The sequence below is a fragment of the Nilaparvata lugens genome, chromosome 8 (genome assembly GCF_014356525.2).
Source record: "Nilaparvata lugens isolate BPH chromosome 8, ASM1435652v1, whole genome shotgun sequence".
Taxonomy (NCBI): Eukaryota; Metazoa; Arthropoda; class Insecta; order Hemiptera; family Delphacidae; genus Nilaparvata; species Nilaparvata lugens.
This window is the reverse complement of record NC_052511.1, coordinates 33617553-33633713: the sequence shown is the minus strand read 5'-3', so window position 1 is coordinate 33633713 and position 16161 is coordinate 33617553. Positions and strand designations below refer to the sequence as shown.

Genomic DNA, 16161 nt, shown 5'->3' with positions numbered 1-16161 from the left:
CAGTAGACTACGCCAACCGACAAAATTTGTGTGAGCAAATGCTTGCTCAAATCCCTCCACATGCAGCTTTTTTTAGTAGTGACGAGGCACATTTTCATCTTAGTGGGTGCGTGAATAAGCAAAATTTTCGCTACTGGGCTGAAGAAAACCCTCGAATTATTCATGAAAGACCTCAACATTCTCCTAAAGTGACGGTGTGGTGTGCCATATCACAATTTGGCGTGGTTGGCCCCTACTTTTTGAGGAGGAAGAAGTGACCGTGACAGTGAATCCCAACGTTATGTTTCGATGTTGAGAAACTTTCTGCAACCCAAATTAGAAGAGATGGTTGAAGAACACGGGCTGGCGGATTTGTGGTTCCAACAAGATGGAGCTACTGCTCACACAGCTCGAATTTCACTAGACGTTTTGAGAGAGATGTTTCCGGGACGCCTAGTCTCTTTGAGAGGTGATGTTGGGTGGCCTGCGCGGTCACCAGATCTGAGCATTTGCGACTTTTTCTTTGGGATATCTGAAGGAAAGGGTTTTCAAAGGCCGCCCTCACACTCTAGCAATGTTGAAACAGCGGATTATTGACGAAGTGAATGCCATTCCCCGCGATATGTGTGCAAGAGCTGCTGAAAACTTCAGAGATCGCCTTCAACAATGTATTGATGCTAACGGTCGCCATCTTCAGGACATAATTTTCAAAAACTAAGTAATATAAAATGGTATATTGAACCGCTTCAGAAAATAAAAACATGTTTCCATTATATATCCTGAGTCACTTTTTATTACTCCTAAAAAATGCTTAATCGTAGCTGCCGCACCCTGTACAACAAAATCTTGATAGGCAAAAAGGAATTTGTAACATGTTATGAAACAAGAATATCAGTTTGTGGGTCTCCATTATTTGCAGTTGTCATGGCGACTCCAGACGATGATGTTCTATTTGCTACTTCAGCCTTTATTGTAAAAAATTCTCCAAAAAAACGTGCTAAAAGACGGACGGTATTGGGTACGCCCATCGTTAATTACACGTGTACCTAAGCCCATATTCCAATACACAAAAAATCTCATGAACTTATATCATTGTGCGAAATATCAATGTGAGGGCAATGTAGTTGGTGAAATGATTGAAGCTGAAAACAAGGTGTTTTTTACAATACAAGGAGCATTGTTGTCAGGTGTACCTGGAAATTCATATGAGATAGAGCGCTCTACCTGATCTCAGGTTGTAGAGAACAAAAATACGTCCAGATATACGCGCCTCGAACACGCTCCGCACTCGCTCCGATCATGAACGTTACGCGAGATGTTACGCAAGGGATCGCAGGAGGTTCGAAATATGTGCGAAGGATGATCGCACGCTTGTCATATTGTTGACTTCGCTACAACCTAACTTCACAAATGTGAAACGTTCAATCCAGCTGATTGGGTGACAAAACTAAATAAAATATTCTAACCAGGGGATTGCTGGGTAGCATGATAATAGGTACATTATGTTTTTTATAATAAATTGATGATAATTATTATGTTTGTTGCATTTATGTTGATGTTCTATTACAAAAAAGGTTATGTCTGTCAATGTTTTGAAAGGTGAAAGGCGTGGTTGAGTGTTTGGCTTCTTTCTTCTAAATTCTAATATGCTGGTACCTATCATTAAAAATGTTTTTATAATTTTACATTATTTAATCTTAATGATTTAATTATTTAATTATTAATTCTATATGCTAACACAGAGATCGTATCTGATCCAACAAAAACGTTAACCGCGCATGCGCAACTATAGGTTAGTTCGACCTAGGAACTTGCCAAGCTCGAGCTCTGTTACACACTCTGTTCCCGTTCCACTCCTACTCCACCTCCGAACATCAATCGGTCTGCTCGAGTGACATTCGATTGCGGAGCAGAGCAAAAGTCTGAACGCACATTTCAGCCAGCCTGTGGAAGGCAATCGGAAGATATTGTTGATCGAGAACTTAAATTCATCAGAATTGCTTTTTTCTTTAAATTTTCTCATTTTTGAAAAATTATAACTCAGTACTCATTGGTGATAGATTTCTGAATGATCTCATTTTATTCAGAATTTTATAATATGGAAAAAGGCGAGAGCAAATGTTTCTGTCCGATTACTGGATTTGGCAGAAATAGCTGAAAACTAGAAAATGAACCGAAAATACGAGGTTTTTGAGTCATCCTGTATCTAGCACAAGGAAATTTTTTGCATGAAGAAATTGGTTCTGGACTTCTCTCATGTATTCAAATAGTATATTAAAAAATCAGAACTACAATATAAATTGCAAGTACACCCCCTTTCTTATGTCTATATTGACTGGACTAATAAACCAATCACCACTGTCAAGTGTCAGCAACTGTTAAGCAGCTGATGATTCAACTAGTTCCCCCACCACATTTTTCAACCACATTCTATAACTTGCAACATGTTATAAGTAGTAAAACGTTCTTAAAACACATGTTACATGTAACAAAGTTATAATTTTCTTTGATCTTTACCGACTTCGTGCGGGAAAGGAAAAACTTGTTTTAAAACACGAAATAATTTTATAAAACACGGAAGTTACATGTAATAAATAAATAAATAAATATCCCTTTTATTGCTTTGTTCAGGTTCATTACAGTATTTCAAATAAAATTATATAACATTATAAAATTAATTACAGTATTAAGCAATAATCAGCAGCTGCTGGGGAATATCCTTTTGTGATAGGATATTGTTGAGTACATCAATTTTAAGTCCATATAAAAATAAATTTTCAACCAAAGCGAGTGTGTCAATCCTTGTACAGCCATACTTCCTTGTATACATTCTTCATTCTCTCCCACTCCTTTCTCTCTCTTGCAACTCTCTGCCACGTCGCTCCGCCGCATACTTTTCTGAACTCTTCGTCCCATCCATACGAAGGACTTCATCTACTTCTTCTCAAATTACGTGGGTACCATTCCAGTATTCTTTTCATCCATCTTTCGTCCGTTGTCCTTGCGATATGTCCAGCCCAATTCCATTTTCTCTCTATTATCATCTTGCCTACATCTTCAATTTTTGTTTCATTTCTAATCCATAATTTTGTTTTCCTGTCTTTTCTTGTCACTCCTATCATTACTCTCTCCATCGACCTCACGGTAATTCTAAATTTCTTAATTATTTTTTCATTTATAGTCCAGGTTTCGCAGCCGTACAAAATTGCTGGTAGGATACACGTTTGTAGCAGCCTTTTCTTATTTTCCATTGATATCTTGGATCTGAATAGATAGCTGTACTTTTTGAACATTGCCCATCCTATTGCTACTCTTCTGGTAACTTCTCCCCATTGACCTTCTCTCCCTATTTTCTGACCGAGGTAAATGAAATGATCTACTTTCTCTATCCTTCCGTCCTCAGTCACCAATACTCTATCATTTTCATCACTGTTATATGTCATTACTTTCGATTTATCAAAATTTACTTTCATTCCAATCTTTTTTGTTACTTCAATCATATCTTTCAACATACCGCATACCTCCTCCGTATCATTTCCAACTATAACAATATCATCAGCAAATTTCAAGGCATTTAATTTCACACCGTTGATATTGATGTCTTTCTCTTGCCATTGCAACTTCATTAGAGATTTTTCTAAGACTGCGTTAAATATTTTAGCTTATGGTATATCTCCCTTTCTCAAGCCTCTATTCACTTGCATCGCTCTACTTTTTCCTCTCAAGCTGAACTCACTTTACATATTTCCGTAGATGAATCTGAATATTTCCAAGTACTTATTGCTTATTCCCAGGTCTTCAAGTGTCTGTATTACAGCTGCTGTGTTGATTTTATCAAAAGCCTTCTCAAAGTCTATAAATAGTAGCAATAGTGGAAATTTATATTCTTTAGAATTCCTTATCAACTCCTGTAGGACTAGGATGTTATCCAGAGTGGAAAAGTTTTCCTTAAATCCGGTCTGGCTGATTGGAGTTGCTGCGGTCAAATATCCGTCTATTCTGTGCGAAATTATTGCCATGAATATTTTGTATATACTTGACAGGAGACTAATTGGTCGATAATTCTTGACTTCCTTTTTATCACCTTTTTTGAAGAGCAGTAACAAGTTAGCTTTGAGCCATATTTCAGGAATCTTTCCATTAGTGAGGCATAGATTGAACAAACTTGTTAGTATTTCTATCACCTTTTTTCCTCCCGCTTTCAACCCTTCATTCGATATTCTATCTGGTCCTGCAGCTTTTCCCTCGTTGAGACGCACAATTGCCCGTTCTACCTCTCTTTCCATAATCGGTGGACATTCTTCGTTTCTATACTCATTCCTGCCGCGTTCTCCATTTTTCAGTTCCATGTTATCTTCTTCCAGTTCATCCTTTTTATAGAGGCTCTCATAGAATTCACAAATTATTCCAAGTATCCCTTCTATTTCTCTTATTTCATTTCCCTTCTCATCTTTAATACAAATCAGTGTGTTCATTCCTAATTGCTGCTGTCTGTTAAACTCATTGACGCTTGTCCCGAGTTTCAAAGTCTCTTCTAATTCCTTTCTTTTCCTATTATTAGACCATACAATCCATTTCCTTCGAATTAGTTTGGAAATTTCACTAAATTCAATTTTTCCTCTGCCGTCTTTTTAGTTTTCTTCTCTTCTCTCAAGTTTCCTAGCAATTGTCTCGTTTTTCTCAAGGTATTAGTCAGTTTATCAGTTATAATCTCCATATCCTCACATTCGTTGATTCTCTCTTCATTCAAGTTATTTTGTAATTTTTGTTCAAATCCTAGGTTTCTCAAGTCCACTGTTCCCAGTCGTGTGAGCCGTTCGCTGTAATATCTTATTCTATTCTTATTGATTTTTATCACCATTCTCAGAGGCATATGATCACTTCCAATATTTATCCCATCCTCTACATCTAGATCTTGTACAATAAATTTTTTGTCTATCATGAAAAAGTCTATTTCGTTCTTTGTCTCTCCATCGGGGCTCAACCAAGTCCATTTTCTTGATTCGTGTTTCTGGAAGAATGAATTCATCAGATACATCCTCTTGCCTTCGACAAATTCGACAAGTCGTTCACCTCGCTCATTTCTCTCCCCAATTCCGTACCTTCCAACACATTTTTCACCCCTGCTCTTCCCGATTTTCGCATTCATGTCTCCCATAACAATATTATATTTGCATGTATCATTTTCGAGAGCCTCTTCCAGATCCTCGTAGAAATATTCAAGCTCTTCGTCCGATGACGCTGACGTTGGTGCATAAAGTTGTATCAGTTTGATTCTTCCTTTAATGTGTCCAAATCATAACAGAGATTCGGTGTGTATACTGCTTGAAGCTTACAATTTTCTTTTTTGATACCTTGTTAATCAGAAATCCTGTTCCTCCAGTAGAACCATTCCCATTCAGATAGAGCATCCTATCATCTCCCATGATCACACACTGCTCACCATCTCTCCTTACTTCCGCGAGTCCTATAATATCCCACTCGATGTTGTCCAGCTCTTCTAACAACTGTTCCACCCTCCAATTTGCTCTAAGAGATCTACAGTTGTATGTGATTATATTTATGTTGTCTTCGTTAATTGCGTTTTTTTTAGCCTTGCCGTTTCCAAAATTTACATCCGTTTGTTTTCCTTCATCCTTCTTGTCCTTAATTGTCGTTCCGATCGGTGGTTGCTACTTATTTTTTGAAGATCCTTCCATATTTTGATTATTTCCTTTGTCTCCTACCGTTATATATGATTCTAATGTATAATTGCTCTTTTTCCCGAGTCGTCCTGTGTTCACACTTTGGTCAATCTTGGTGGGTGAGTCTCCATCACTTCTAGGTCTTTTCTTTTCTCTATTATACTTTTCTCTCAAATTATCAAGACCAAGGAGTTTTCCCTCAAGTAGTAGCCTATCTTTTTTGAGATAAGCTTTTTCCCTTCTTTCCTAAAATCGTACATGAAGTGTGATAATTCTTTCCTGACGGCGCGAGTATTGAAGTCGAGATCTTCTTGTATCTTTATATAACTATATTTCCCTTCCTTTGACAAATTCGATTTTTCCTGAGTATTTTATTTCTTGTGAAAGACGACGTAAACGTTACTCTAATTGGACCATCGCTTTCTGATTTGCTCAGCTTTTTTAAGTATTCCATATCCTGGTTTCTGATATCAGCATCCAGATATTTGAGTATCTTCATTATCTCTTCTCTTAGAGTCCAATAATTGTTACCGCCTTTAATACCGAATATTATTATATTTCTTCTTCTGTATTCCTCTTGTTTCCGTTCTTTCTGTAATTGCACTTCGGATTTAAGCTCTCTTACTTGTTTCTTCAAAGTTTCAATTTCGTCATTGAATTTGCTGGCAATATTATCAATTTTTGTTTCCAAGCCATCTAGCTTATTTAGTTTTTTCAGAATCTCGTCCAATTTATTCTCCATTTTATTGAAATTTAGTAAAACGTGATGGTAATTCAGTAGTGTTTTATCAATAAACCTCTCTGTAATATTAGTCTATTATTCACTATTTTTCGTTTTTATCGAACAGAAAGATTATTCAGCTATAGAACAACGAAACTTATTAGATAAGAATTTTGGCTCAGTTTTATATGACAGTAGTTGAATGGAAATTCATGTTAAGCAGCTGATGATTCAACTAGTTCCCCCACCACATTTTTCAACTACATTCTATAACTTGCAACATGTTATAAGTAGTAAAACGTTCTTAAAACACATGTTACATGTAACAAAGTTATAATTTTCTTTGATCTTTACCGACTTCGTTCGGGAAAGGAAAAACTTGTTATAAAACACGGAAGTTACATGTAATAAGTTTCATGAATTTAAAACATTTTTGTTAAATTTGTTATATAACCAAAGTTTTATAACAAAGTTACACAGTGTAAACGCAGCTTAAGAATGATTATCATGACATGTCAACAAATCAGATTATTTCAATCAAGTCGCTTAAAATTTCTCGCTGATTGATTACACAGCTGGAAATAATTCTGTCTTTCTCCCACACACGCATCTTCTGTTTCGACAGACGACGAAATTATCTTCTGTTTTTCCAAGGATAAATAATTGTTATCCTTTTCTTGTCCTTCGGCGAGTTTTCCCAGGGATGAGACCTAGTGCAATCGAATTTTTATATCATAAACCTACTATGTTTCAAATTTCTTGAAAATCGTTGGAGCCGTTTTTGAGATCCGTTGAACATAAATAACCAGATATAAAAATATAAACAGAAATTGCTCGCTTAATATAATAGGATAGGATTGATGAACAGAACACAATTCTCTAGAATGATCGTGTTTATATTTTACAGCTGGCCGGCCATACGTCAGCTTATGAATTTCGGAGATGCGATATTTTGATTTTCAACAGAATCACTCGCTCACTTTTTACTATCCACAGACGACGAAAGTCTCAGCTGTTTAAGCCAAGGATGAATTATCTTTTTTATGTCTTAACCCGATATAAAAATCTGGTGTGGCGCACTCACACAACTTTCTTTGCCGTTATGAAAATTGATCACCTGACGCTAGTGTTCCCGCGCATCTCAAGTCTACTTATAAACAAAGATCTGAGCCAGCTGGTGACAGGACAATAACGCTGGATACACACGAGATCTGCTATCTCTTCATAATGATTTATAGAATCAAAAGTTGCCAACATTTTGCAATTGAATAATCACATTTTCTCAAATTTCAAGCTTATTTTCAATTTTAGGTGAAAATGTTACTGGACATTAATTGTAGAGATTTTCATGCTCAATCTTTTCCACTCGAAATTTTTCGTTCAAATTATATCTGAAACCTGATAATTGGAAATCTAAAATCAAACTTTGCATAGATGGGGCGGAGCTCCTGAAATTTTTACAGATATGGGACTTGTGGCAGTTGATATAGCTTATAAATGACTATTTTAGTTATAAATTTGATCAAAATTGTTGGAGCCATTTTTGAAAAAATCGCGAAAAACCCTGTTTTTGACAACATTTTCGCCATTTTAGCCGCCATCTTGAATTGCATTTGATCGAAATTGTTCGTGTCGGATCCTTATAGTGTAAGGACTTTAAGTTCCAAATTTCAAGTCAGTCTGTTAATTGGGAGATGAGATATCGTGTACACAGACGCACATACACTCACACACACACACACACAAACCACTTTTTTGGACTCAGGGGACCTTGAAACGTATAGAAATTGTTAGAAATTGGGGTATCTTCATTTTTTCGGAAAGCAATATTTTCCTTATCTATGGTAATAGGGCAAGGAAAGTAAAAATGAAGATAAGACCAAGAATTGTGCAATCAAGTGTATGGTCTCATTAATTCTTGGCAATCTTCAACTCTGTATTATAGATCAGAAGTATAAAATGTTCGATTAATCAACAAACTGACCTTTATTAATGAACGAAAATCCTAATTGAATACTGTAAATCTGTTTTAAATTGAATGCACTTTCTCATCTAGGCTATTTGCATAGACTACGTGTTGTGCAACTAACCTTTCTCAATGTAGTTCTTAGGCACCCATCCAGGCAGATCGGGCTCGTCTGATACAATGGGCATTCCGCGCGAACTGCTAATGTTGGGCACTCCGAACTGGGGGTGGGGGCTGTCCTCCTCGGGCGGGGGCGGTAGGGGCGGAGACGACCGCGCCAGAGCCTGGGCCTGGTGGTGTGGGTGGTGGGGTAGCGTGTGGTGCAGGCTGGTGTGGGGGTGGTGCATGCCACCTCCATGGGGCAGGGTGCCGCCTCCTGACAGGATGCCACCCCCGTGGGGCAGGGTGCCGCCTCCTGACAGGATGCCGCCCCCGTGGGGAAGGGTGCCGCCTCCTGCACTGTGCATCTGTCGCAGCTGCATATGATGTTGTTGGCTGTCCATCACCGAGTCAAGTGTCGCCGCCGGAATGCCACCCGATTGGTTCGTCAGTGTCAACGGTGATGGAGGTGCTAACAACAATACAATAAGTTAGCCCACATTTCAAATATTCATTGTTTGTTTTAAATGGGTTTCATTCACATTTTCTGAGAGTCTATGGCAGTTATCAATCATATCATATTATTTAAAGTCAAACCATCCACTGGGAGATTTTTGTGAGATATTAAAAATATCTTCACTATTTTCGTAAGGTACGCCCGTAATTTTGATGCAATTTTTACATACAATAAGTTGCACCTTCAAAGTGACAACCTCAACTTCCCATTTATTTCAGTATCTCAAGTACTGGTTGAAATGAATACTTGACAAACTCACGTACTTCCTTTTAAATATGCCAATAGTTGACTAGAAATGACATGGTTTGATGGAAGTAAAGGGAGATATTATAAATAAATAAATATTGCATGAAATCAATCTATTACAATAACAATAATAATTAATCCAACGAAAATCCAAATGAATACTATTAAATCCTCTGAACACACAGCAAATATTGGAATCCGAGGAAAGGAAATTATCATGAATGCTCCTTAAAAAATGATTACCTGGCCTGAGGCAAATTTTAATACTAATTTCAAATTCTCACCCTCTATTAAACAGTGAATATGTTGAATCCGAAATACGATTTCTTCGCTTATTCAAGTATCAAATTGCACTCTCACACCATGTTGAACTTTTCATAGTAATTTGTATACTGATTTTTATGTTGATTTATTGAATTGTTGCATAATGTTGCCATTGTTTCAAGTTTTTTGTGACTTCGTAAAATGCTATTAAATTTGGAAGGTGTAAGAGTTACGTTACTTATTGTTACTCAACTCAATAAGGAGATTGATTCAAATTTATTCAATAAAACCCATTTTTTTGGAAACAGTTCAAATAGAAATTTACAATCTTTAACTCTTATTAAGAGTGTTATTTCCTCAATATTTCAAAAATAAAGTAAATAATTTCATAATTTTAGCAAGTATCAATCGAAACATCGCATTCGACTGTCGATGCAAATAGTATTTCAATGATACACTTGAAATGATTTATCATCAGGTTAAGTTCCAATTCCATAATCCTTCTTCATCCATCAAACTATTATAAATTCGATTATTTTCTATTATTGTTTTTGACCTAGTATTTAATAACTAATGTGATAAGGTGTAATTTTCATTATTTGATGTGATATTTTTCAATATTTTAATATAATAGTGAAGCTATTTATTCAAAAAATGAGATGATATATATGGGTAGCAAAAACCACAAAAATGTGAAGCAGTGATGTGTGATTTCATTATCTAATTAATAGTAGACAACATCAACTTTTTATCCAAATTTGGGAGAGAAATGGTACAGGCTCAGCCTAGTTTTCCTCCTCGGTCATAATATTATATTTCGAGTATAGTGTTTGTACAATAAATGAAAAATGAATCAATTATTAATAATTGGTGGCTACCAACTGATCAAATTTTCACTTGGCCCAATATTTCAAAATCGGGGAAACCATCGTAACTAGAGTTGTAGTAGTTATACTCACGCGGCATGTGATCGATGGCATAGTTGTTGGGTGGAGGTGGCGGGGGTGGGGTCTGCGGCTGGGGGTGCACCATGCCGACCTGGGGCGGCGGCGGAGAGGGGGCGGCAGTCGTCTGGGCAGTGGCACCCATTGGCAGGGTGCTGTAGCCGACGCCCGTGCGCCTAGGGTGGCCCAGCGGATAGTTGGGTGCGTAGTGGCTGGGCACCTATAAACATAATCAACACACTTTCACACGAAATCAAATAAAATGGAAATTAAAAACAAAATGCATTATTATTATAATGAAATTGTCTTGTTACACAGTAACTTGGTTATTGTGGCCTCAACACAGATATCAGGTCATTTATCTATAGGTCCCGCTAAACTATAGTCCATACAAAACTACTTTTGACTTGGAGGGAGACCAGTCAAATACAGTGATGAATAAAATCATAAATAGAATTCATTGAAAATAGAACTGCTGACATCTTCTAGAAGATGTTATTGTGAATGAAAATAGTGAATTGATTCTTGCACTCACTAAGGGTAGACAGAGTATTGATCCTCCAGAAGAAAGCCATTCGCGTGTTGTGTGGTGCTCCTTATCGTGAGCACTGTAAGCCTCTTTTTCGGCATTGTAAAATTATGACTGTTTTTAATGTGTACATTTTCCAATGTCTGTTAGCCATAAAAAAGGATGAATTCAATTTAATACCAGACATCGTGCGGATCTGCATGTCTATAGAAATAGACTACACAAGATTTCATCTTGTTTCCCTGTTTCAGGTGTGAAATTCTATAACCACCTACCTGAGAGAGTTCGGTCCTTGCCAAGTAGCTTATTTGCCAGCACGGTCAAAAAATGGCTATTGGATACCCCTCTTTATGAAACTAGTGGCTGTGAGGGTTACATTGTTGAACATAGTGGCGAGTAACTTTTGGGATGTAATTTATTATTCTATGGGATGTACTTTACTTGTTTGTTGATGCTATTTGATAGCTAATACTCTATTACTTTGTAGCTTACAGTAAATTAAACATAATACATATTATGATATTATTACATTATTATAGACTGTTGTATATTATGATATTATATTGGTAATATAAGTGAACATATTATATGATTAATATACGTTGGACATAGTGAAAATAGTCATCACATAAAGACAATTAGACACTGTACTTTTTAAAAGCTGACATTGTATTCTGACATTGTATATTGTATTTTATTTATAATGAATGTTGTATGTGACCTGGCTTATGTACTGAGGTACTAAGGCTTAAATAAAATCATTGAATCATTGAAGATTTTCAGTCGGTTTCATACACCGACCGGATGCCGTTGTATTTCCGTGAGCAAGAGAAAAAAAATCTTTGAGAGGGCACTTCGTGAGAGGCTTGTAAATTTAGCACTCTACTCCCTGGATGAAGAGGCAATACAATGTTTTTTTGAGATGTATGTCTGACCTCCCATCTTGATCTTTGTTATAACGTTTTACATTTTGACATAATCTATCCAACAAGTGCTGGCCATGGATGGAGATTACTGAATTTGATTAAATTCTTCTCTGTCACTCAACCTTAATAATAGGTTATTTCATTATTCAATGATGATTAAATTGATTTAGTATCTACTGAATCTTAAGGTGCGTACAGATTTTCGCTCTGCTCCGCAACCGAACGTCACTCCAGCAGAGCGATTGATGATCGACCAGGGAGCAACAGTGGTTCGACCGGGGAACGCGAGTAGATCTAATATCTTCCGTAACGTTCATGATGGGTGCATGGGCGGAGCGACTGTGGTTCGATGGAGGAACGAGGGCGATACGAGGGCAGAGCGTGCTCGGTGCGGGTTGGAAGTGCGTATATGTGTACGCAGCTCAACATGAGATCACATTTTTGTAAGTGATTGAAACACCCAGTGTGACGTTATCATTAATCAGTGTCATGTTGGCACTATCAACTGAATGTTCACTCATCACACTCACTATACCTAATAACGATGAGTGCAATGTTGGATCATAATATATAATTATAATTATAGACTTATATGGACAAAGAGTTCATAGTTACCTGAGGTGGCGCAACGGCGGGCGGCGTGCGATATTCACGCGATCCCTTGCTGAGCGATCCGGTGGCGCGGATGGCGGAAGGCGGCGTGGGTGGCTTGGTGGTGGGGGCGGGACCAACCATGGCGGCGGCCGACACCGGCACACCGCCGCCTCCGCCACCGGCCCCACTCAGCGACTGAATGCTGCCCTGGCTGCTGCCTCGCACCTTCGAGCGCGGCGTGTTGCCGCTCCTCACGCCGTGGCCAATGTCGTCCAGAGCTGGGCATTTACAACAGAGAATTGAAAAAAGTTCCAGACAGTTGAAAGGTGGTTGAAATAGCTGAGAGGTGGTTTTTTTATTTATTTACACAATCACAATAGCAAATTAATGATTGGGAGAGAATCAACTGGACAAAGTAGTAAGGAGGTTTAGAAAGTTGGTAGTAGGTTTAGAAGGTTGAAAGGAGGTTTAGTGAATATGATTCACGAGTTGTAAAATCGCTTGATACTCCCGTTCGAAGAGAGTTGTGAATATGATTCACGAGTTGTAAAATCGCTTGATACTCCCGTTGAAAGGGATTTGTGAATATGATTCACGAGTTGTAAAATCGCTTGATACTCCCGTTCGAAGAGAGTTGTGAATATGATTCACGAGTTGTAAAATCGCTTGATACTCCCGTTCGAAGAGAGTTGTGAATATGATTCACGAGTTGTAAAATCGCTTGATACTCCCGTTCGAAGAGAGTTGTGAATATGATTCACGAGTTGTAAAATCGCTTGATACTCCCGTTCGAAGAGAGTTGTGAATATGATTCACGAGTTGTAAAATCGCTTGATACTCCCGTTCGAAGAGAGTTGTGAATATGATTCACGAGTTGTAAAATCGCTTGATACTCCCGTTCGAAGAGAGTTGTGAATATGATTCACGAGTTGTAAAATCGCTTGATACTCCCGTTGAAAGGGATTTGTGAATATGATTCACGAGTTGTAAAATCGCTTGATACTCCCGTTGAAAGGGATTTGTGAATATGATTCACGAGTTGTAAAATCGCTTGATACTCCCGTTCGAAGAGAGTTGTGAATATGATTCACGAGTTGTAAAATCGCTTGATACTCCCGTTCGAAGAGAGTTGTGAATATGATTCACGAGTTGTAAAATCGCTTGATACTCCCGTTGAAAGGGATTTGTGAATATGATTCACGAGTTGTAAAATCGCTTGATACTCCCGTTCGAAGAGAGTTGTGAATATGATTCACGAGTTGTAAAATCGCTTGATACTCCCGTTCGAAGAGAGTTGTGAATATGATTCACGAGTTGTAAAATCGCTTGATACTCCCGTTGAAAGGGATTTGTGAATATGATTCACGAGTTGTAAAATCGCTTGATACTCCCGTTGAAAGGGATTTGTGAATATGATTCACGAGTTGTAAAATCGCTTGATACTCCCGTTCGAAGAGAGTTGTGAATATGATTCACGAGTTGTAAAATCGCTTGATACTCCCGTTCGAAGAGAGTTGTGAATATGATTCACGAGTTGTAAAATCGCTTGATACTCCCGTTCGAAGAGAGTTGTGAATATGATTCACGAGTTGTAAAATCGCTTGATACTCCCGTTGAAAGGGATTTGTGAATATGATTCACGAGTTGTAAAATCGCTTGATACTCCCGTTCGAAGAGAGTTGTGAATATGATTCACGAGTTGTAAAATCGCTTGATACTCCCGTTCGAAGAGAGTTGTGAATATGATTCACGAGTTGTAAAATCGCTTGATACTCCCGTTCGAAGAGAGTTGTGAATATGATTCACGAGTTGTAAAATCGCTTGATACTCCCGTTCGAAGAGAGTTGTGAATATGATTCACGAGTTGTAAAATCGCTTGATACTCCCGTTCGAAGAGAGTTGTGAATATGATTCACGAGTTGTAAAATCGCTTGATACTCCCGTTCGAAGAGAGTTGTGAATATGATTCACGAGTTGTAAAATCGCTTGATACTCCCGTTCGAAGAGAGTTGTGAATATGATTCACGAGTTGTAAAATCGCTTGATACTCCCGTTGAAAGGGATTTGTGAATATGATTCACGAGTTGTAAAATCGCTTGATACTCCCGTTCGAAGAGAGTTGTGAATATGATTCACGAGTTGTAAAATCGCTTGATACTCCCGTTGAAAGGGATTTGTGAATATGATTCACGAGTTGTAAAATCGCTTGATACTCCCGTTCGAAGAGAGTTGTGAATATGATTCACGAGTTGTAAAATCGCTTGATACTCCCGTTGAAAGGGATTTGTGAATATGATTCACGAGTTGTAAAATCGCTTGATACTCCCGTTCGAAGAGAGTTGTGAATATGATTCACGAGTTGTAAAATCGCTTGATACTCCCGTTCGAAGAGAGTTGTGAATATGATTCACGAGTTGTAAAATCGCTTGATACTCCCGTTCGAAGAGAGTTGTGAATATGATTCACGAGTTGTAAAATCGCTTGATACTCCCGTTGAAAGGGATTTGTGAATATGATTCACGAGTTGTAAAATCGCTTGATACTCCCGTTCGAAGAGAGTTGTGAATATGATTCACGAGTTGTAAAATCGCTTGATACTCCCGTTGAAAGGGATTTGTGAATATGATTCACGAGTTGTAAAATCGCTTGATACTCCCGTTCGAAGAGAGTTGTGAATATGATTCACGAGTTGTAAAATCGCTTGATACTCCCGTTGAAAGGGATTTGTGAATATGATTCACGAGTTGTAAAATCGCTTGATACTCCCGTTGAAAGGGATTTGTGAATATGATTCACGAGTTGTAAAATCGCTTGATACTCCCGTTGAAAGGGATTTGTGAATATGATTCACGAGTTGTAAAATCGCTTGATACTCCCGTTGAAAGGGATTTGTGAATATGATTCACGAGTTGTAAAATCGCTTGATACTCCCGTTGAAAGGGATTTGTGAATATGATTCACGAGTTGTAAAATCGCTTGATACTCCCGTTGAAAGGGATTTGTGAATATGATTCACGAGTTGTAAAATCGCTTGATACTCCCGTTGAAAGGGATTTGTGAATATGATTCACGAGTTGTAAAATCGCTTGATACTCCCGTTCGAAGAGAGTTGTGAATATGATTCACGAGTTGTAAAATCGCTTGATACTCCCGTTCGAAGAGAGTTGTGAATATGATTCACGAGTTGTAAAATCGCTTGATACTCCCGTTGAAAGGGATTTGTGAATATGATTCACGAGTTGTAAAATCGCTTGATACTCCCGTTCGAAGAGAGTTGTGAATATGATTCACGAGTTGTAAAATCGCTTGATACTCCCGTTCGAAGAGAGTTGTGAATATGATTCACGAGTTGTAAAATCGCTTGATACTCCCGTTGAAAGGAATTTGTGAATATGATTCACGAGTTGTAAAATCGCTTGATACTCCCGTTGAAAGGGATTTGTGAATATGATTCACGAGTTGTAAAATCGCTTCCCGGTGGTTTGGAACCCACCTGTAGGTCCATTCATCTCTCATTATCATCCGCCTCATTAGCCACGCAGAAGCTTAGAGCTTATGTGGGCATCACCCACAGCAAAGCAAAAGTGTGAATATCATTATGACAAAGAAATGACATAAGAGTGGAATTCAATTCAATTCAATTCAATTCAATTCAATTCAATTCAATTCAATTCAATTCAATTCAATTCAAT

At 37.9% G+C, this 16161-nt stretch overlaps 1 protein-coding gene across 4 annotated transcripts in view; it reads right to left on the bottom strand.

Moving 5' to 3' along the window:
- LOC111061392 (abl interactor 2) overlaps window positions 1–16161 on the bottom strand; it is a 40610-nt gene that overhangs the window by 11269 nt on the left and 13180 nt on the right. For all 4 annotated transcript variants that reach the window (XM_039434593.1, XM_039434594.1, XM_039434591.1 and 1 more), the window contains exons 5-7: window positions 12491–12747; window positions 10436–10640; window positions 8475–8921 (exon numbers count right to left, since the gene is read on the bottom strand). In XM_039434593.1, coding sequence (XP_039290527.1) covers window positions 8475–8921; window positions 10436–10640; window positions 12491–12747 — 909 coding nt within the window. The remainder of the gene's footprint in view (window positions 1–8474; window positions 8922–10435; window positions 10641–12490; window positions 12748–16161) is intronic.